This window comes from Gobio gobio (assembly GCF_949357685.1).
Source record: "Gobio gobio genome assembly, chromosome: 24".
Classification (NCBI taxonomy): Eukaryota; Metazoa; Chordata; class Actinopteri; order Cypriniformes; family Gobionidae; genus Gobio; species Gobio gobio.
This window is the reverse complement of record NC_137120.1, coordinates 42269983-42292952: the sequence shown is the minus strand read 5'-3', so window position 1 is coordinate 42292952 and position 22970 is coordinate 42269983. Positions and strand designations below refer to the sequence as shown.

Genomic DNA, 22970 nt, shown 5'->3' with positions numbered 1-22970 from the left:
CAAAATTGACAAAAATTCAAAATTACGACAGTGAATACTATTACATAAAAGTGGAAATGATTCAATTATTACATAGTCATTATTGACAAAAATTCTAAATTACAACAGTGTATACTATTACATAAAAGTGGAAATTATTCAATTATTACATGAAGTAAAAATAAACAAAAATTCTAAATTACGACAGAGGATATTATTACATAAAAGTGGATATGATTCAATTATTACATAGTCATTATTTAGTCATTATTAACAAAAATTCTAAATTACAACAGTGTATACTATTACCGGTACATAAAAGTGGAAATGATTTAATTATTACATAAAGTCAAAATGGACAAAAATTCTAAATTACGACAGTGTATACTATTACATAAAAGTGGAAATTATTCAATTATTACATACAGTCATTGTTGACAAAAATTCAAAATTATGACAGTGTATACTATTACATAAAAGTGGAAATTATTCAATTATTACATACAGTCATTGTTGACAAAAATTCAAAATTACGACAGTGTATACTATTACATAAAAGTGGAAATTATTCAATTATTACATACAGTCATTGTTGACAAAAATTCAAAATTACGACAGTGTATACTATTACATAAAAGTGGAAATTATTCAATTATTACATAAATTCAAAATAAACAAGAATTCTAAATTACGACAGAGGATACTATTACATTTACATTTATGCATTTGGCAGACACTTTTATCCAAAGCGACTTTGCATTCAAGGTACACATTTGACATTTTGTCAATTTTTGCTTTCCCTGGGAATTGAACCCACGACCTTTGCGCTGCTAGCGCCATGCTCTACGGTTTGAGCTACAGGAAAGCACAAATTGGAAATGATTCAATTATTACATAAAGTCAAAATGGACAAAAAATTCAAAATTACTACAGTGTATACTATTACATAAAAGTGGAAATTATTCAATTATTACATAAATTCAAAATAAACAAAAATTCTAAATTACGACAGAGGATACTATTACATTTACATTTATGCATTTGGCAGACGCTTTTATCCAAAGCGACTTTGCATTCAAGGTACACATTTGACATGTTGTCAATTTTTGCTTTCCCTGGGAATCGAACCCACGACCTTTGGCGCTGTTAGCGCCATGCTCTACTGTTTGAGCTACAGGAAAGCACAAATTGGAAATGATTCAATTATTACATAAAGTCAAAATAGACAAAAATTCAAAATTACTACAGTGTATACTAATACATAAAAGTGGAAATGATTTAATTATTACATAAAGTCAAAATGGACAAAAATTCAAAAATACGACAGTGTATACTATTACATAAAAGTGGAAATAATTCAATTACTTAAAGTCAAAATGGACAAAAATTCGAAGTTACGACAGTGTATACTATTACATAAAAGTGGAAATGATTCAATTATTACATAAAGTCAAAATGGACAAAAATTCGAAATTACGACAGTGTATACTATTACATAAAAGTGGAAATGATTCAATTATTACATAGTCATTATTGACAAAAATTCTAAATTACAACAGTGTATACTATTACATAAAAGTGGAAATTATTCAATTATTACATAAAGTCAAAATGGACAAAAATTCAAAATTACGACAGTGTATACTATTACATAAAAGTGGAAATTATTCAATTATTACATAGTCATTATTGACAAAAATTCTAAATTACAACAGTGTATACTATTACATAAAAGTGGAAATTATTCAATTATTACATAAAGTCAAAATGGACAAAAATTCAAAATTACGACAGTGTATACTATTACATAAAAGTGGAAATGATTCAATTATTACATAGTCATTATTGACAAAAATTCTAAATTACAACAGTGTATACTATTACATAAAAGTGGAAATAATTCAATTATTACATAAAGTCAAAATGGACAAAAATTCGAAATTACGACAGTGTATACTATTACATAAAAGTGGAAATGATTTAATTATTACATTGTTACAAAATTGACAAAAATTCAAAATTACGACAGTGTATACTATTACATAAAAGTGGAAATGATTCAATTATTACATAAAGTCCAAATGGACAAAAATTCTAAACTACGACAGTGTATACTATTACATAAAATTGGAAATAATTCAATTATTACATAAAGTCAAAATGGACAAAAATTCGAAATTACGACAGTGTATACTATTACATAAAAGTGGAAATGATTCAATTATTACATTGTTAGAAAATTGACAAAAATTCAAAATTACGACAGTGTATACTATTACATAAAAGTGGAAATTATTCAATTATTACATGACAGAGGATACTATTACATAAAGGATATGATTCAATTATTACATAGTCATTATTGACAAAAATTCTAAATTACAACAGTGTATACTATTACATAAAAGTGGAAATGATTCAATTATTACATAAAGTCAAAATGGACAAAAATTCTAAATTACGACAGTGTATACTATTACATAAAAGTGGAAATTATTCAATTATTACATAGTCATTATTGACAAAAATTCTAAATTACAACAGTGTATACTATTACATAAAAGTGGAAATTATTCAATTACATAAAGTCAAAATGGACAAAAATTCAAAATTACGACAGTGTATACTATTACATAAAAGTGGAAATTATTCAATTATTACATTAAGTTACAAAATTGACAAAAATTAAAAAATACGACAGTGTATACTATTACATAAAAGTGGAAATTATTCAATTATTACATTAAGTTACAAAATTGACAAAAATTAAAAAATACGACAGTGTATACTATTACATAAAAGTGGAAATTATTCAATTATTACATACAGTCATTGTTGACAAAAATTCAAAATTACGACAGTGTATACTATTACATAAAAGTGGAAATTATTCAATTATTACATAAATTCAAAAGAAACAAGAATTCTAAATTACGACAGAGGATACTATTACATTTACATTTATGCATTTGGCAGACGCTTTTATCCAAAGCGACTTTGCATTCAAGGTACACATTTGACATTTTGTCAATTTTTGCTTTCCCTGGGAATCGAACCCATGACCTTTGCGCTGCTAGCGCCATGCTCTACTGCTCTACTGTTTGAGCTACAGGAAAGCACAAATTGGAAATGATTTAATTATTACATTAAGTTACAAAATTGACAAAAATTCAAAAATACGACAGTGTATACTATTACATAAAAGTGGAAATAATTCAATTACATAAAGTCAAAATGGACAAAAATTCAAAATTACGACAGTGTATACTATTACATAAAAGTGGAAATTATTCAATTATTACATTAAGTTACAAAATTGACAAAAATTAAAAAATACGACAGTGTATACTATTACATAAAAGTGGAAATTATTCAATTATTACATTAAGTTACAAAATTGACAAAAATTAAAAAATACGACAGTGTATACTATTACATAAAAGTGGAAATAATTCAATTACATAAAGTCAAAATGTACAAATTCAAAATTTACGACAGTGTATACTATTACATAAAAGTGGAAATTATTCAATTATTTCATTGTTACAAAATGGACAAAAATTCAAAAATACGACAGTGTATACTATTACATAAAAGTGGAAATAATTCAATTACATAAAGTCAAATGTACAAATTCAAAATTTACGACAGTGTATACTATTACATAAAAGTGGAAATTATTCAATTATTACATAAAGTCAAAATGGACAAAAATTCTAAATTACGACAGTGTATACTATTACATAAAAGTGAAAATTATTCAATTATTACATACAGTCATTGTTGACAAAAATTCGAAATTACGACAGTGTATACTATTACATAAAAGTGGAAATTATTCAATTATTACATAGTCATTATTGACAAAAATTCTAAATTACAACAGTGTATACTATTACATAAAAGTGGAAATTATTCAATTACATAAAGTCAAAATGGACAAAAATTCAAAATTACGACAGTGTATACTATTACATAAAAGTGGAAATTATTCAATTATTACATTAAGTTACAAAATTGACAAAAATTAAAAAATACGACAGTGTATACTATCACATAAAAGTGGAAATTATTCAATTATTACATTAAGTTACAAAATTGACAAAAATTAAAAAATACGTTAGTGTATACTATTACATAAAAGTGGAAATTATTCAATTATTACATAAATTCAAAAGAAACAAGAATTCTAAATTACGACAGAGGATACTATTACATTTACATTTATGCATTTGGCAGACGCTTTTATCCAAAGCGACTTTGCATTCAAGGTACACATTTGACATTTTGTCAATTTTTGCTTTCCCTGGGAATCGAACCCATGACCTTTGCGCTGCTAGCGCCATGCTCTACTGCTCTACTGTTTGAGCTACAGGAAAGCACAAATTGGAAATGATTTAATTATTTCATTGTTACAAAATGGACAAAAATTCAAAAATACGACAGTGTATACTATTACATAAAAGTGGAAATAATTCAATTACATAAAGTCAAATGTACAAATTCAAAATTTACGACAGTGTATACTATTACATAAAAGTGGAAATTATTCAATTATTACATAAAGTCAAAATGGACAAAAATTCTAAATTACGACAGTGTATACTATTACATAAAAGTGGAAATTATTCAATTATTACATAAAGTCAAAATGGACAAAAATTCTAAATTACGACAGTGAATAATTTCCACTTTTATGTAATAGTATACACTGTCGTAATTTAGAATTTTTGTCCATTTTGACTTTATGTAATAATTGAATAATTTCCACTTTTATGTAATAGTATACAATTATTACATACAGTCATTGTTGACAAAAATTCGAAATTACGACAGTGTATACTATTACATAAAAGTGGAAATGATTCAATTATTACATAAAGTTAAAATGGACAAAAATTCAAAATTACGACTGTATACTATTACATAAAAGTGGAAATTATTCAATTATTACATACAGTCATTGTTGACAAAAATTCAAAATTACGACAGTGTATACTATTACATAAAAGTGGAAATTTTTCAATTATTACATAAAGTCAAAATGGACAAATTCGAAATTACGACAGTGTATACTATTACATAAAAGTGGAAATTATTCAATTATTACATTGTTACAAAATTGACAAAAATTCAAAAATACGACAGTGTATACTATTACATAAAAGTGGAAATAATTCAATTACATAAAGTCAAATGTACAAATTCAAAATTTACGACAGTGTATACTATTACATAAAAGTGGAAATTATTCAATTATTACATAAAGTCAAAATGGACAAAAATTCTAAATTACGACAGTGTATACTATTACATAAAAGTGGAAATTATTCAATTATTACATAAAGTCAAAATGGACAAAAATTCTAAATTACGACAGTGTATACTATTACATAAAAGTGGAAATTATTCAATTATTACATACAGTCATTGTTGACAAAAATTCGAAATTACGACAGTGTATACTATTACATAAAAGTGGAAATGATTCAATTATTACATAAAGTTAAAATGGACAAAAATTCAAAATTACGACTGTATACTATTACATAAAAGTGGAAATTATTCAATTATTACATACAGTCATTGTTGACAAAAATTCAAAATTACGACAGTGTATACTATTACATAAAAGTGGAAATTTTTCAATTATTACATAAAGTCAAAATGGACAAATTCGAAATTACGACAGTGTATACTATTACATAAAAGTGGAAATTATTCAATTATTACATTGTTACAAAATTGACAAAAATTCAAAAATACGACAGTGTATACTATTACTTAAAAGTGGAAATAATTCAATTACATAAAGTCAAAATGGACAAATTCAAAATTTACGACAGTGTATACTATTACATAAAAGTTTTAATGATTCAATTATTACATAAAGTCACAATTGACACAAATTCTAAATTACGACAGTGTATACTATTACATAAAAGTGGAAATAATTCAATTATTACATAAAGTCAAAATGGACAAAAATTCGAAATTACGACAGTGTATACAATTACATAAAAGTGGAAATTATTCAATTATTACATTGTTACAAAATTGACAAAAATTAAAAAATACGACAGTGTATACTATTACATAAAAGTGGAAATTATTCAATTATTACATACAGTCATTGTTGACAAAAATTCAAAATTACGACAGTGTATACTATTACATAAAAGTGGAAATTATTCAATTATTACATAAATTCAAAATAAACAAGAATTCTAAATTACGACAGAGGATACTATTACATTTACATTTATGCATTTGGCAGACACTTTTATCCAAAGCGACTTTGCATTCAAGGTACACATTTGACATTTTGTCAATTTTTGCTTTCCCTGGGAATTGAACCCACGACCTTTGCGCTGCTAGCGCCATGCTCTACGGTTTGAGCTACAGGAAAGCACAAATTGGATATGATTCAATTATTAAATAGTCATTATTGACAAAAATTCTAAATTACAACAGTGTATACAATTACATAAAAGTGGAAATTATTCAATTATTACATAAAGTCAAAATGGACAAATTCGAAATTACGACAGTGTATACTATTACATAAAAGTGGAAATGATTCAATTATTACATAAAGTCAAAATGGACAAAAAATTCAAAATTACTACAGTGTATACTATTACATAAAAGTGGAAATGATTCAATTATTACATAAAGTCAAAATGGACACAAATTCTAAATTACGACAGTGTATACTATTACATAAAAGTGGAAATAATTCAATTATTACATAAAGTCAAAATGGACAAAAATTCAAAATTATTACAGTGTATACTATTACATAAAAGTGGAAATGATTCAATTATTACATAAAGTCAAAATTGACACAAATTCTAAATTACGACAGTGTATACTATTACATAAAAGTGGAAATAATTCAATTATTACATAAAGTCAAAATGGACAAATTCAAAATTTACAACAGAGTATACTATTACATAAAATCATTCAATTATAACATTGTCATAATTTTGAATTTTTGTCAATTTTGTAACAGTGCATACTATTACATAAAAGTGGAAATTATTCAATTATTACATGAAGTCAAAATAAACAAAAATTCTAAATTACGACAGAGGATACTATTAGATTTACATTTTTGCATTTGCATTTATAATAATTGAATAATTTCCACTTTTATGTAATAGTATACACTGTCGTAATTTTGAATTTTTGTCAACAATGACTGTATGTAATAATTGAATCATTTCCACTTTTATGTAATAGTATACACTGTTGTAATTTTGATTTTTTTTGTCCATTTTGACTTTATGTAATAATTGAATTATTTCCACTTTTATGTAATAGTATCCACTGTCGTAATTTAGAATTATTTGTCAACAATGACTGTATTTAATAATTGAATCATTTCCACTTTTATGTAATAGTATACACTGTTGTAATTTAGAATTTTTGTCAACAATGACTGTATTTAATAATTAAAACATTTCCACTTTTATGTAATAGTATACACTGTTGTAATTTAGAAGTTTTGTCCATTTTGACTTTATATAATAATTGAATCATTTCCAATTTTATGTAATAGTATACACTGTTGTAATTTAAAATTTTTGTCCATTTTTACTTTATGTAATAATTTAATCATTTCCACTTTTATGTAATAGTATACACTGTCGTAATTTAGAATTTTTGTCCATTTTGACTTTATGTAATAATTTAATCATTTCCACATTTATGTAATAGTATACACTGTCGTAATTTAGAATTTGTGTCCATTTTGACTATGTAATTATTGAATCATTTCCACTTTTATGTAATAGTATCCACTGTCGTAATTTTGAAAAAAATTCAAAAAGTCAAAATGGACAAAAATTCAAAATTACAACAGTGTATACTATTACATAAAATTGGAAATGATTCAATAATTACATAGTCAAAATGGACAAAAATGTAAAATTACGACAGTGGATACTATTACAAAAAAGTGGAAATTATTCAATTATTACATAAAGTCGAAATGGACAAAAATTCAATTACGACACTGTATACTATTACATAAAACTGGAAATGATTCAATTATTATATAAAGTCAAAATGGACAAATTCAAAATTTACGACAGTGTATACTATTACATAAAAGTGGAAATGATGCAATTATTACATACAGTCATTGTTGACAAAAATTCTAAATTACGACAGTGGATACTATTACATAAAGGTGGAAATTATTCAATTATTACATTGTTACAAAATTGACAAAAATTAAAAAATACGACAGTTTATACTATTACATAAAAGTGGAAATTATTCAATTATTACATACAGTCATTGTTGACAAAAATTCAAAATTATGACAGTGTATACTATTACATAAAAGTGGAAATTATTCAATTACATAAATTCAAAATAAACAAGAATTCTAAATTACGACAGAGAATACTATTACATTTACATTTATGCATTTGGCAGACGCTTTCATCCAAAGCGACTTACATTGCATTCAAGGTACACATTTGACATTTTGTCAATTTTTGCTTTCCCTGGGAATCGAACCCACGACCTTTGCGCTGCTAGCGCCATGCTCTACTGTTTGAGCTACAGGAAAGCACAAATTGGAAATGATTCAATTATTACATAAAGTCAAAATGGACAAAAATTCTAAATTACGACAGTGTATACTATTACATAAAAGTGGAAATGATTCAATTGTTACATTAAGTTACAAAATTGACAAAAATTCAAAAATACGACAGTGTATACTATTACATAAAAGTGGAAATAATTCAATTACATAAAGTCAAAATGGACAAATTCAAAATTTACGACAGTTAATACTATTACATAAAAGTGGAAATGATTCAATTATTTCATAGTTACAAAATTGACAAAAATTCAAAATTACGACAGTGTATACTATTACATAAAAGTGGAAATAATTTAATTATTACATAAAGTCAAAATGGACAAAAATTCGAAATTACGACAGTGTATACTATTACATAAAAGTGGAAATGATTGAATTATTACATACAGTCATTGTTGACAAAAATTCTAAATTACGACTGTGTATACTATTACATAAAAGTGGAAATAATTCAATTACATAAAGTCAAAATGGACAAATTCAAAAATACGACAGTGTATACTATTACATAAAAGTGGAAATAATTCAATTACATAAAGTCAAAATTGACAAAAATTCAAAAATACGACAGTGTATACTATTACATAAAAGTGGAAATTATTCAATTATTACATGAAGTCAAAATATACAAAAAAAATCAAAATTACAACAGTGTATACTATTACATAAAAGTGGAAATGATGCAATTATAACATAGTCATTGTTGACAAAAATTCTAAATTACGACAGTGGATACTATTACATAAAAGTGGAAATTATTCAATTATTACATTGTTACAAAATGGACAAAAAAAATCTAAATTACTACAGTGAATCATTTCTACTTTTATGTAATAGTATACACTGTAGTAATTTTGAATTTTGTCCATTTTGACTTTAAGCTACACATTTGACATGTTGTCAATTTTTGCTTTCCCTGGGAATCGAACCCACGACCTTGGCGTTGCTTGCGCCATGCTCTACTGTTTGAGCTACAGGAAAGCACAAATTGAAAATGTTTCATTTATTACATAAAGTCAAAATTGACAAATTCAAAATTTACAACAGAGTATACTATTACATAAAATTATTCAATTATAACATTGTCGTAATTTTGAATTTTTGTCAATTTTGTAACAATGTAATAATTGAATAATTTCCAATTTTATGTAATAGTATGCACTGTTACAAAATTGACAAAAATTCAAAATTACGCCAGTGTATACTATTACATAAAGTGGAAATGATTAAAGGTCCCATGGCATGGCATTTTTCTATTATTTTATAGTGTTTTCTGAGGTGTGCTTATATTATTAGTATGATTTTTACATCATAAAATGTCATAATTTAGAAATAAAAGGCATTTTTTCTATACTGCTGTTTGCCCTGTGGCTGAATGCCCTGCTTCAAGAGGCGTGTCTGCTGTGAGACTTCAGTAAAAACGCCCACTGTTGTGATTGGCTGACATCTTTGCATTTTAAATGAGCGGAGGGGGCGTGGTTTAACGAGGCACGAGCAGGCACGAGTCTGCCAGAGAGACGGATGGACCTGTGTTCACTTCTCATCAGTTCTCTCAGCATGTCTCAGTTCAGGGTGAACTGTTGTAGTTACAGCATATACTTCAGGTTATTAGTTTATTTCTAGTCGGAGGTGCTGTCACTCATGTCAGAAAGTTAGTAACTTTAGTAAATTATGGATCAGCGCTGACTCGAGACGCGAACCGTTTAGAACGATTCAGTCCGATTTGGTGAACTGGTTCGGTTCACTAAAAAGAACCGATTCAAAAGAATGATTCGTTTGCGAACCGGACATCGCGGAGACGAAGCGATTGCTAACAAAGTTATTTATAGTAACTACTGAGTTATGAGAGCGCTGTCAGTCAGCGCGAGTTTATTGTGTTTGTATCTGAGAGTTCTGAATAAACACGAGTCCCAGTCACACCGAGTCCTCTTCATCATTATTACCAACTTTGTAACACATGCAATGTACCATTACAGCGAGATGAACGAGTTAGTAAGTGTTGAGTATAGCATTCTAGATATGTTCCAATCATATGAATAGCGTCATTGACGCGCATTGAGTAACGTTACACAGCGCAAACAAAGACACAACAGCTGTAATCGAATGTAATCCAGTTTATTGTGGGGAAAGCTGGCTAGCCTAGCCGGATACCCTCACGCTTACCCTCCTTCTGCTTAATCTCACGCCGCGTTTGGCTCCTCCGCTGTGGGCCAGATGCAGTACTGGGGGTCGGGGATGTTGGAGGCCGAGCTTCGGCGTGCGTGAAGTTTATCTCTAAAGATGTGACTGCTGATGTTGAGCAGAAAAGACTGTATGCACATTTTAGAACAGATAGACGCGACGAGGACGTACAAAAACACTGACTCACAAGATAGAAAACACGAAAACACCGTTCTGTCGGGAGAGAGAGAAGCCGCAGCGTGTGCACGAATAATAAATAATAAGCTACACATAAGAAATCAATGATCACAGATCAGAAGGAACTGAAGAAAGACTTCTGTTTTCATTTGTACATCCAAACACTGAGAAACTGCCAGTGTTCACTCGTTCACAAGTAACGTTAATGATCTCTCGAGCGTTTGCATGGGTGTGGCAGATTCTCTGGGCGGAGGAAAGGGAGGAAACCGTTCCTGCTTGGACGTCAAACCAGGAGACTTCAGGATTGGCTCGTCTGTCCTGTCATTTTCTCAAAGGCAGAGAAAGACAGCCAGAACTCGGGTTTACACCGATCAACATTTCTATCCACTTGGGGACAATATTCAGGCTAGGGGAACTCATATTAATGTTGAAATACCTCATAAAATGAAAATTTCATGCCATGGGACCTTTAAATTATTACATTAAGTTACAAAATTGACAAAAATTCAGAAATACGACAGTGTATACTATTACATAAAAGTGGAAATTATTCAATTATTACATTGTTACAAAATTGACAAAAATTCTAAATTACGACAGAGGATACTATTACATTTACATTTTTGCATATGCATTTATAATAATTGAATAATTTCAACTTTTATGTAATAGTATACACTGTCGTAATTTCAAATTTTTGTCCATTTTGACTTTATGTAATAATTGAATCATTTCCACTTTTATGTAATAGTATACACTGTTGTAATTTTGATTTTTTTTGTCCATTTTGACTTTATGTAATTGAATCATTTCCACTTTTATGTAGTAGTATACACTGTCGTAATTTAGAAGTTTTGTCCATTTTGACTTTATATAATAATTGAATTATTTCCACTTTTATGTAATAGTATACTGTAACGGGGTTCGTGATAGTCGTGGGCAGGAAGGAAGAAGACAGGGTCGGCGAGGCTGGGACTTGTACACTTTATTGATATAACTCAAAACAAAAAGGACGCACGCTGGCGTTTCAAATTCTCAGTCACTCTCAGCAACAATTCTCTATCAGATGCTTTCTCTTTTCACTCATAACGTTTGCAGGAAGACTCTCTCTCTTTCTCTCCTGTTGTGTGTCTGCATCAAGTCCCAGTCCAACTCTCTCTCTCATCTCTCTCCCGGCAGCCGCTTATATGCGGTCTCTCCACGCCAATTACTGCAAACAGAGACAGGTGTTCACCATTTGCACTTGACCTACTTACCGACCGCTCGGCTCCGCCCCCTCTCTCCCGCTACAGACCTCGCGGGACCACGCCCACCTCGCCACATACCCCCACCGCCCGTCTCAGGCCGGGGAGCCATCCGGCCTGCAGCCTCCCCCCCCCCCCTCCTGGAGAGGAAGTCGGCCACAGCCATCTGAGCACCCGGCCTGTGGATCACCTTGAACTTAAAGGGTTGTAAAGCCAGATACCAACGGGTGATCCGCGCGTTGGTATCCTTCATGCGGTGGAGCCACTGCAAGGGGGCGTGGTCCGAACAGAGGGTGAACTCCCGCCCGAGGAGGTAATAGCGAAGGGTGAGAACGGCCCACCTGATGGCCAAACACTCCTTCTCTATGGTGCTGTACATCGTCTCTCTCTTAGAGAGCTTACGACTGATGTACAGCACCGGCCGCTCTTCACCCTCCACCTCCTGGGACAGGACTGCGCCCAACCCCCTGTCCGAGGCGTCAGTCTGTAGGGAAAAAGGGAGAGAAAAGTTAGGAGCCTGTAGGAGCGGTCCACCACACAGAGCAGCCTTTATCTGGGTAAAAGCCTGCTGGCACCGCTCCGTCCACTGAACTGTATCTGGTACCTCCTTTTTAGTTAGATCAGTCAGCGGGCTAGCGAGTTCCGAATAATTAGGCACAAACCTCCTGTAATAGCCCGCTAGCCCCAGGAACTGTCTAACCTCCTTTTTGGTCTTGGGTCTCGGACAGGTCGCAACAGCTGCGGTCTTATCAATTTGGGGACGCACCTGTCCGTGTCCCAAGTGGAAGCCCAGATATCTTACTTCCACCCGCCCAATTGCACACTTCTTTGGGTTGGCCGTGAGCCCCGCCCTTCTCAGCGTCTTCAGGACAGCTCGCAAGTGCTGCATATGACGCTGCCAGTCCGCACTATAGATGATGATATCATCTAAATAGGCAGCGGCATACGCAGCATGCGGCCGGAGAATTCTGTCCATCAGACGCTGGAAGGTCGCAGGAGCCCCGAACAAGCCGAAAGGAAGGGTGATAAATTGGTGTAATCCAAACGGCGTGGTGAAAGCTGTTTTTTCTTTGGATAAGGGAGACAAGGGGATCTGCCAATATCCCTTTGTTAAGTCCAGTGTCGAATAAAAACGAGCCGTACCTAGCCGATCAAGCAACTCGTCAACCCTCGGCATTGGATAAGCATCGAATTTTGACACCGCGTTTACCTTACGGTAGTCCACACAGAACCTGACGGAGCCGTCAGGTTTCGGAACTAAAACAATCGGGCTCGCCCAGTCACTGTTGGACTCTTCTATTACCCCCATGTCTAGCATAGCTTCCAACTCTGTCTGAACAACTTTTTTCTTGTGTTCAGGCAAGCGATAAGGCCGGCTGCGAATAACCACGCCCGGCTCCGTCTCAACGTGGTGCTGAATGAGGTCGGTCCGGCCGGGTAGGGGCGAGAAGACGTCAGCAAACTCTGCTTGTAACCGATTTACGTCAGTGAGCTGCGAGGGTGAGAGGTGGTCTCCTCCCGAGGCCAGAGCGATAGATTGAGGCTTTTGGACCGCCTCCGGCCCGAGATCCTCCTCTCCACTCACTACCGTCGCAAGCATCACTGACCCCGCCTCAGACCATTTTTTAAGGAGGTTGAGGTGGTAGATTTGACGTGCCCCGTCCCTATCTGACCGCACAACCTCATAGTTGAGCTCGCCAACTCGCCGTGTGACCTCGAAGGGCCCTTGCCACTTTGCGAGTAATTTAGAACTCGAAGTAGGGAGTAATACAAGGACTTTATCTCCCGGTGAAAATTGACGCAGCTTAGTGCCTCTGTTATAGAGCTGTCGTTGTTTGTCCTGAGCCTGTAACAAATTCTCCATTGATAACCGCCCCAAAGTGTGGAGTTTTGTTCTCAGGTCCAGGACATACTGAATTTCATTTTTGCTCGCTGAAGGTCCGTCCTCCCAAGCCTCCCTAAGGACGTCCAGCACCCCCCGAGGCTGGCGTCCATAGAGAAGCTCGAAGGGGGAAAACCCCGTGGAGGCTTGCGGGACCTCGCGAACAGCGAATAACAGAGGCTCAAGCCACCTATCCCAATTTTTGGCGTCCTCGTGAACGAACTTACGAATCATGGATTTCAACGTGCGATTAAATCGTTCCACCAGACCATCTGTTTGTGGGTGATAGACGCTGGTGCGAACCGATTTAATGCCCAATAATTCATAAAGTTCGCGAATTGTTCGTGACATGAACGCCGTGCCTTGATCGGTGAGAATCTCTTTCGGGATTCCCACCCGGGAGATTAATGAAAACAGTGCGCTCGCAACACTTTTCGCCGAAATAGTGCGGAGCGGAACTGCCTCCGGGTATCGCGTTGCATAGTCTACCAGAACCAATGCAAAGCGATGCCCACGCGCTGACCGTTCTAATGGCCCGATGAGGTCCATGCCAATTCGTTCGAAGGGGACCTGCATCAAAGGGAGCGGGCACAAAGGTGCTTTTGGGGTGGCCGGTGGATTCACCAACTGACATTCACGACAAGACGCACACCACCTGCGTACATTCTCGTGAATGCCCGGCCAGAAGAAGCGGGCCATTAGACGGTTAAGTGTAGCCGTTGCTGCTAAATGCCCGGCCATTGGATTCGCGTGAGCCGCCTGGAAAAGCATTTCCCGGCGGCTTTTAGGCACTAACAACTGGGTTGTATTTTGTTTTGTCTGGGCGTCTTGGGTCACCCGATACAACCTATCTTTTATAACAGAAAAATAAGGATAAGAGAGCGGCTGGTCAGGGTGGAGGAGGTGGCCGTCGATGGAACGGACCTGATTAAACGCATGTTTGAGCGACTCATCCTGGGACTGCTCCAGGGGAAAATCATCACGGTCTGTGAGCGTGGGCAGCTCCAGACCGCTCTGTTCCCCCGGAAGAGTACCCAGAGGTCCCGAATCCACCTCTCCCACCTGAGCAACCGCCTCCTTCCTTTTTTCTCGCTTTCCCCAAGAGGCATCCACACACAAGTGCCCCAATAATTTATTAAATGCTGGCCAATTAGTACCCAAAATAAGTGGATGCCGGAGGTGCGGGTTAACTGCAACCTCCACACTATGCGTTTCACCCCGAAATTGAATATCCACGGGCAACAACGGATAGTTCACCACTTCCCCGTGCACACACCGTACCTTAACCATGCGGCCATTAACCAATGCCTCAGGTTGAATCAAACTTTGATGGATAGAGGTCTGGTTACAACCTGAATCCACCAGAGCTTGATAAGTACCCCCCTTGATACTCACGGGTATCTGGTACATGCCAGCTTGATCGGGGGCAGCTTGTGGCGCGTCGGGGACCCGGATCAACGTCCCCACCTCCATCACCGGACACCGATCAATAAAATGTCCGGGGTCCCCACAACGCCAACAAGCCGGCCCAGACTTCCCCGCCACTCTAGCGGCTGGTAGTAGGTCCCCAAATTGGCGCGGAGAGAGCGCTGATGCGGAGGTGGTGGTGAACGGGTCGCCGGTTGCTCCGCCTCCCCTCGCTGCTGGTCTGGGGGCTGCCGGAACCTCCGCGGGCAGCCCGGTTCTCCACCTCGGTGCCGGCCTGGGCAGGAGCCCGCCGCGAGACCTGGGAAGAGGGACAGGCTTGGAGAGAACAGGAGGGGGAGGAGAAGAGAGAGAGAGAGAGAGAGAAGCCGAAGGAAGGGGCTCGCCGACCCCGTGGCACGCCACCATCTGGTCCTCCGCCAAGTGGATGGCCTGGGTCAGCGACGTCGGGCGGTGGCACTGGACCCACTGCGCGGTCTTCCTCGGGAGCCGCGCGACGAATTGTTCCAGCACCACTCGATCGATGACTTCCTCGACGTCGCTTTCATCGGCCATCAGCCACTTGCGGCAGGAGTCCCGGAGCTGTTGCGCGAACGCAAAGGGCCGGCCGGACTCGTCGAGTGCCAGGGTCCGGAAACGTTGACGATGTTGTTCGGGGGTCCGGCCGACCCGCTGAAGGATGGCATTCTTCAGGTCGTTGTAGACCAGGAGGTTCTGGACTGGTAGCTGGTGTGCGGCTATCTGCGCCTCTCCGGACAACAGCGGCAGTAGCCGCATTGACCAGTCCTTCTGGGGCCATCCCCGGACCTCGGCGGACCTCTCAAAAAGGTCTATGAAGGCCTCTGGGTCATCGTGCGGACCCATCTTGTTGAGAGGCACAGCGGCGGTTGACTCCGTAGTGGGGGTGGGGACGGCCCGAACCTCCCGGTCCATCCAGCTCCGGAAGAGCTCGCGGTCTTCATGCTGGGCGCGGAGCAGAGCCTCGAAACGCTTCTCTTGCTCCGCCCTCACGGCCAGCAGGTCCTGGTGGTGTTCCTGATGAAGACCAGCGAGCGACTCGACGATGTCCGCAAGTGGCGTTCTTGACGGAGTTTGCATGGCGGCGGCAACCTTCTTCCTTCCCGGGTTTTCGGCACCAGTGTAACGGGGTTCGTGATAGTCGTGGGCAGGAAGGAAGAAGACAGGGTCGGCGAGGCTGGGACTTGTACACTTTATTGATATAACTCAAAACAAAAAGGACGCACGCTGGCGTTTCAAATTCTCAGTCACTCTCAGCAACAATTCTCTATCAGATGCTTTCTCTTTTCACTCATAACGTTTGCAGGAAGACTCTCTCTCTTTCTCTCCTGTTGTGTGTCTGCATCAAGTCCCAGTCCAACTCTCTCTCTCATCTCTCTCCCGGCAGCCGCTTATATGCGGTCTCTCCACGCCAATTACTGCAAACAGAGACAGGTGTTCACCATTTGCACTTGACCTACTTACCGACCGCTCGGCTCCGCCCCCTCTCTCCCGCTACAGACCTCGCGGGACCACGCCCACCTCGCCACATATACACTGTCGTATTTTTTAATTTTTGTCAATTTTGTAACTTAATGGAATAATGGAATAATTTCCACTTTTATGTAATAGTATACACTGTCGTAATTTAGAATTTTTGTCCATTTTGACTTTATATAATAATTGAATCATTTCCAATTTTATGTAATAGTATACACTGTCGTAATTTAGAAGTTTTGTCAAAAATGACTTTATGTAATAATTGAATCATTTCCACTTTTATGTAATAGTATCCACTGTCGTAATTTTGAAAAAAATTCAAAAAGTCAAAATGGACAAAAATTCAAAATTACGACAGTGTATACTATTACATAAAAGTGGAAATGATTCAATTATTAAATACAGACATTGTTGACAAAAATTCTAAAATTACGACAGTGTATACTATTACATAAAAATGGAAATTATTCAATTATTACATAAAGTAGGGCTGTGCAATTAATTGAATTTCGATTTTGGCTCCCAACGATCACCAAAATAGTACAATCGAGAAAAAAACGATTATTTTGCCATGTTCAGTTTGGCAAGAACACTCTTATTTTGTCTTGCGTTCTGAATGAAACGCGCACGCGCACATCCGCCCCTCCCGAAGCCACAAACTCTCTCATATAGATATCCATAATAAAGGCATTACTGAGCCTTTATTATTGATATCTATGCTCTCTCAGGTCGTGAGTCTCGTGACTCGTGTGCATATCATCCGCTGGGATTTAAAAACTCGGCGCGAGATGGCAGAAGGAGGGCAGTTACAGCAGCGTTTGGTGAGCAAAAAAGGCAAAACCAACTCCGTTGTCTGGGAACAGTTTGGCTTCGAGGAATCAGACGATGAGCAGAAACATGCTACGTGCAAGATTTGCTACATGCTAGTGGCTGCAACGCAAGGGAACATCACGAATTTGTTTAACCACTTGAAAATTAAACACAGAGCGACCTATGACAATCTAATAAAGAAACAAAAATTGACGAGAGCAGGGGTGCCGTGTAAACGTCCTTTTTTTCACTTCATATTTTTCAAATAATTCTCTCTTTGTAAACTTTGTTCAATGCATGCGAGTGCTGCCGTATGTTTGAATATGACCAGTCGTTTTCACCGTCATCACCCGGGTGTAGAGCCAGAAGACGCGAATGAGAAGTCGCGCGCTGTGAGAAAATGTGTCTCTGTGCGCTCATCCGAAAGCGCGCACACGTCTCACAGCGCGCAAATAATGAGTTCTCTTTCAAGTCTTGCTCTTGAACGGACAAACTCACACAAAATGTATGTCAACATGTCCATCTTGATGAGTATTCTAGCAGACATAGTGTGTATATGCCTTAAGTGAACTTTATACAGTTGATAAAGACGACGCATATGCGATCATTAGGTCTTAAAGGGGCAGTAGCATTAGGTCTTAAAGGGGCAGTAGCCTTTACTGCTGTCTGTTTAATGTCAAACAACAAAAGACAAGGACATCACTCACTGCTCTTGATTGAATAGCTTTTGTAAGTTTAATAGGATTAATCTTTAATTTATGCACTCAAATATGCAATGTTATTCAAATAACACATATTCAATAAAGTATCAGGGTTCTAATAGTTCACTAAAACCATTAAAACATATTCATTATTTGAAATTAAATGTTAATTGAATTAAAAACATTAATAAACAAAATTATTTGAAGCTTTAGCTTAACCTGATATACTGACTAAAGCAGAAACACAAAGTTATAAAAACTATAGAGATGTTTTTAAAAAGTGAATTGAGCTCTTTCGTGTATTTTTAATGTCAAAAACAAAATGAGGTCAAAATGTCAGTTCGAGTGACAGTCGGTTATGTGACGCTTAAATGCTTAATGTGTTACAATTGAACTAAACTCATGAGATTTTAGGAGACTAATGCTGCGTTCACACCAAACACGAATAGAGCGTCTGGCGCGAGTGATTTCAATGTTAAGTCAATGGAAAGGCGCGTTGACGCGCGTCTGGTGGTCCCGCAGCGCGGAAGGCGCGTTACGCGTGACGCGAATCCGCCTCATTCGCGCGTCCAGTTCGCGCGAATGGCGCGAATTGGACGTGAATTGAGCGTCTTGCGTGATACGCGCGTTACACGCTAATGGTGCTTTTGTGCATTCATGCGTTTGAAGCGAATTCGCGTCTGACGCCCGAGTTGAAAAATTTGAACTTTGGCGTCAATTCGTGCCGCGTTAACCAATCAGGAGCCTGCTTGCTGCTGTCACGTGGTAAAGTGACGTGTATGAGAAACCCTGCATAAATTAAAAATAGTACTATTGTGTCACAAAATGTAGTTTTAAGACTCTTTCAAGTGGGAATGTAATTGTTTACAGCTCAAGTCTGTGGTTTATTTATAAAGAGAGCGCCTATTTTTAAAAAAATAATCTTGTGTTTTTGGAGTTGTGAGATCCAGGCGATCACCGGGCAATCACTGCTCATAACCCCGGCGAAGGCAGCCTTTCCTCGGCCAGTTCTTCTGCCGTCTGCCGCTGCTCTGATGGCCTGTAGTGGTTCGTCTTGTGTGGATCTAACGGCCGATCTTTGCTCTCATGGATCTATAATTTGTTGTCTGCCAAATCGTTTTGACTGAGGGCAAAGAGAAGTTTCATAACTTTATATTTTAAGGATATTTAAACATACATGCAGTGAAGATAATGTAGGCGTTGCCTGGACCACATTTGTGTGGCTATTAATGCTTAATATATATGTTTAATGAAAATGAAAAGAGGCAGAGTTGTGTTTTATGACATATTTCTCCTGGAGTGCCTTGAACGCGTGTCAATTTCGCTTCAAACGCTCGATTTCTACGCGCGTCCAATTCTCTGCGGACGCTCGAATGCATTCAAAATGTTTGTGCGTGAAACTAGACGCGGTAGATGCGATTTTGACGCTCAATTCGCGCTTGGTGTGAACGCAGCATAAAACTAGACTAAAACTAAAAACTATTCAGGCGACTAAAATATGACTAAAACTAAATCAAAATTAACACAGCTACATTATAAATGTCTTTAAAGTTTGACAAAAGTGGCACCATAGTATTGGATAGAAGTGTCATTGATTGTGTGTGTGTGTGTGTGTGTGTGTTCAGGAGGCCCAGGATATCCTGCCCCCTACAGCCAGGCTGCGTTTGACGGTGGGCAGGCCGCTTACCCCATCCAACCTCCGCTCCAGCCTGGCTTCACCCACCCGCCTCCACCAGCAAACTACAGCTCCACCCAACCGGCCTACAACCCCGCCTACGTGGAGCAGCCGAAGAGCGGCTACTGAAGCACGCGCTCCAATCGGCTCGGGAATAACATGATTGTGTTAGTCATGATAGCTTTAAAGTCCGCGTCGTTTTCCTTACACTTAATTTTATAGACCATAATATATGTTTTATCTCCTATGACTCCAAGCCATATTTTTGTAGTTTTGTTTGTTTGTGCTAAAGGGAATATCTTTGAGAATATTTTGGGTGTTTGCACGAGATACTGACACTTTATCAGCCGGTGAATCTGAAGCACGAGGTGTGTGTGTGTTCAGGGCGTCTGAATGTGTGTGTGTTCTCATGCACAGAGAGCCAGAATATGCCTTATTTATGCAGAAAATGACACATGGACACTTTAACTGCAGCATTCTCACTGTTCTTTGGTACTTCTGTGGACTTTGGGTTTTGGAGGCGTCAACACATTAGACATTTCCCTCCATCTTTCCTCTGGAAGAGCGTTTGAACATCAGTGTCTATAATCCGGAGTGACGTCATCAGTCTAAATAACCTGAAACTCATTTCTAGACAATAAGAGGTCAGAGAGAGAGGATGAAACTGTAAGATGGCGTTTGACTGCTCGTCTGTTTATCTGAAACTCTTCCGTGTTATGAAGATTGCTCATATTCCACTGATTCCTGTTGGGTGTGTCGGGTCATATTTGTGGGATGTGTTTGTTCATGGTTTATTAACTGTATTAATGTAATCAGAGTGTTATGCTCATACTCAAACATCTCCATGTTTGCAACTGCAAATAAAAAGAAATTGTGCTGGAATCAAAGTCACATTCTCTGCCTATGAGCATTATTTGTTTCATGTTAGTCAGATTTACCATCGACCTACTCAGGGGAAGTTAAACGACGTACAGGAAATGAGCTCATGTGTTGTTGACTAATGCCACTGCACACACTGAGGTCATGATGGGAAACGACACCTTTCCATGTCACATATAGCATCTGAAACACTTACGTCACGTTCTGTTAGCGTACACTTATTTAACCCTCTGGGGTTCATTTATGGGTCACACTCAGGACCTTCAGGTCAAAAATGACCCCCATAGGAAATGAATGGGAAATTGGCAAAAATATGAAAATACTGAGTTTTTTTGTGCATACAATCTACAAATCAGCCAGGATGCAGAAAAAAAACTCAACAGTGAAGATCTCTAAAACATCAAGAGTGCAAAACAGACAAAAAAAACACACACACACACACAAACAAATGAACGCGTGCCATTCCAAAAGCTAATTGTGTTTTGTGTGTGTGTTTCCCATTCATTTCCTATGGGGGTCATTTTTGACCCGAAGGTCCTGAGTGTGACTATTTTTTTTACGACCACTTAGACTTTTCAAATCCTGTCCCCAATTTTTTTGGGTGTTCATATACCAAGTACCAATAAAGTTTCGGACCATTCCGATGAAGCTACGATTTTTTAAATTTTTTATAAACCGCTTCGGGTCATTTTTGACCCGATGAACCCCAGAGGGTTAACTTATTTGAATAAGCAGCTCTCGGATTCAGCTGCGAGATATTTACTAATATTCGCTATGAATAGCATCGCTATTGATTTACTAACGTGTTATACTGGATTCCAGGCAGCCCGTGTTTGTCCAACCTTCTCCCAGTGGAAGTGCACTGGAACAGCAGTCAAACCCGTGACTTCCCATCATAGACTGTGGAATGATATGGCCGTAGTGTCCGTGACGTCACCCACAGGATCTGAAGAGTAAAGTCGGTCGAGCCGGCCGTCGCCATCTTGTCGAGTCACTCCTGGACAGTGTTGGGGAAAGTTACTTTGAAAAGTAATGCATTACAATATTGTGTTACTCCCTTAAAAGTAACTAATTGAGTTACTTGGTTACTTTTTAAGAAAAGCAATGCGTTGCGTTACTTTTTCTCACCTGGGCTGGGCTTGTTTTAGTTTATAACAAAAAAGTGCAACATATTTTTGTGCAACGGTAAAGACCTCTTCATACCAAAATGTAAATAATAAGCCCCAGGCTGAGGTAAAGATGCAGATTCCCTCGTGAACAGTAGAGGGCGCAGCTCTGGATAATGGAGAAGAGATGCAGGAGAAAAACGTTTTACCAATAAAAACAAAAAATCTAGTAATTTTTGCTCATGGTTTAACTGAATGCAAGAAATTGGTCAATTAAATATAAAGGTAGATTATGCATAAAAATAGTTGTTTTATTTAACATTTAATTATTGGAGGTTTGCATAGTATTCTGATTTTGCATTTGACTGATTTTATTCATTTTGAGGAGGACAGAATCTTTATTGTGCAAGTGAGATAAATAAATGCTCACATTTAGTCTAGAACTACAATAACCATCATGTTCACACACACACACACACACACTGCCCCTACCCCTAAACCTACCCATCACACACACACACACACACACACACACACACACACACACACACACCTCTGCACTGACTCTCAACATGAGGACAGGAGAGCTGTCTGTCAAATAAATGTGAAAAACTAACTCAGATATTTTGTTGTAAATTTGAAAAGTAATGCGTTATTTTAGTAGTTACTTGGAAAAAGTAATATTATTACGCAACTCAAGTTACTTGTAATGCGTTTCCCCAACACTGCTCTGGATAACAGAAAATGGGCAAAGAGGCGGGACGTGGGCGGAGCTGAGGTGACGACTA

The 22970-nt window shown here is 37.0% G+C and overlaps 2 protein-coding genes across 3 annotated transcripts in view; both read left to right on the top strand.

Moving 5' to 3' along the window:
* shisa10.1 (shisa family member 10, tandem duplicate 1) overlaps positions 1-21088 on the top strand; it is a 47092-nt gene extending 26004 nt beyond the window's left edge. For both annotated transcript variants that reach the window (XM_079807900.1, XM_079807901.1), the window contains exon 5: positions 20148-21088. In XM_079807900.1, coding sequence (XP_079664026.1) covers positions 20148-20326 — 179 coding nt within the window. In that variant the 3' untranslated portion in view covers positions 20327-21088. The remainder of the gene's footprint in view (positions 1-20147) is intronic.
* LOC307120889 (uncharacterized protein) overlaps positions 1-22970 on the top strand; it is a 678898-nt gene that overhangs the window by 135834 nt on the left and 520094 nt on the right. The gene's annotated exons all lie outside the window — the stretch shown is intronic.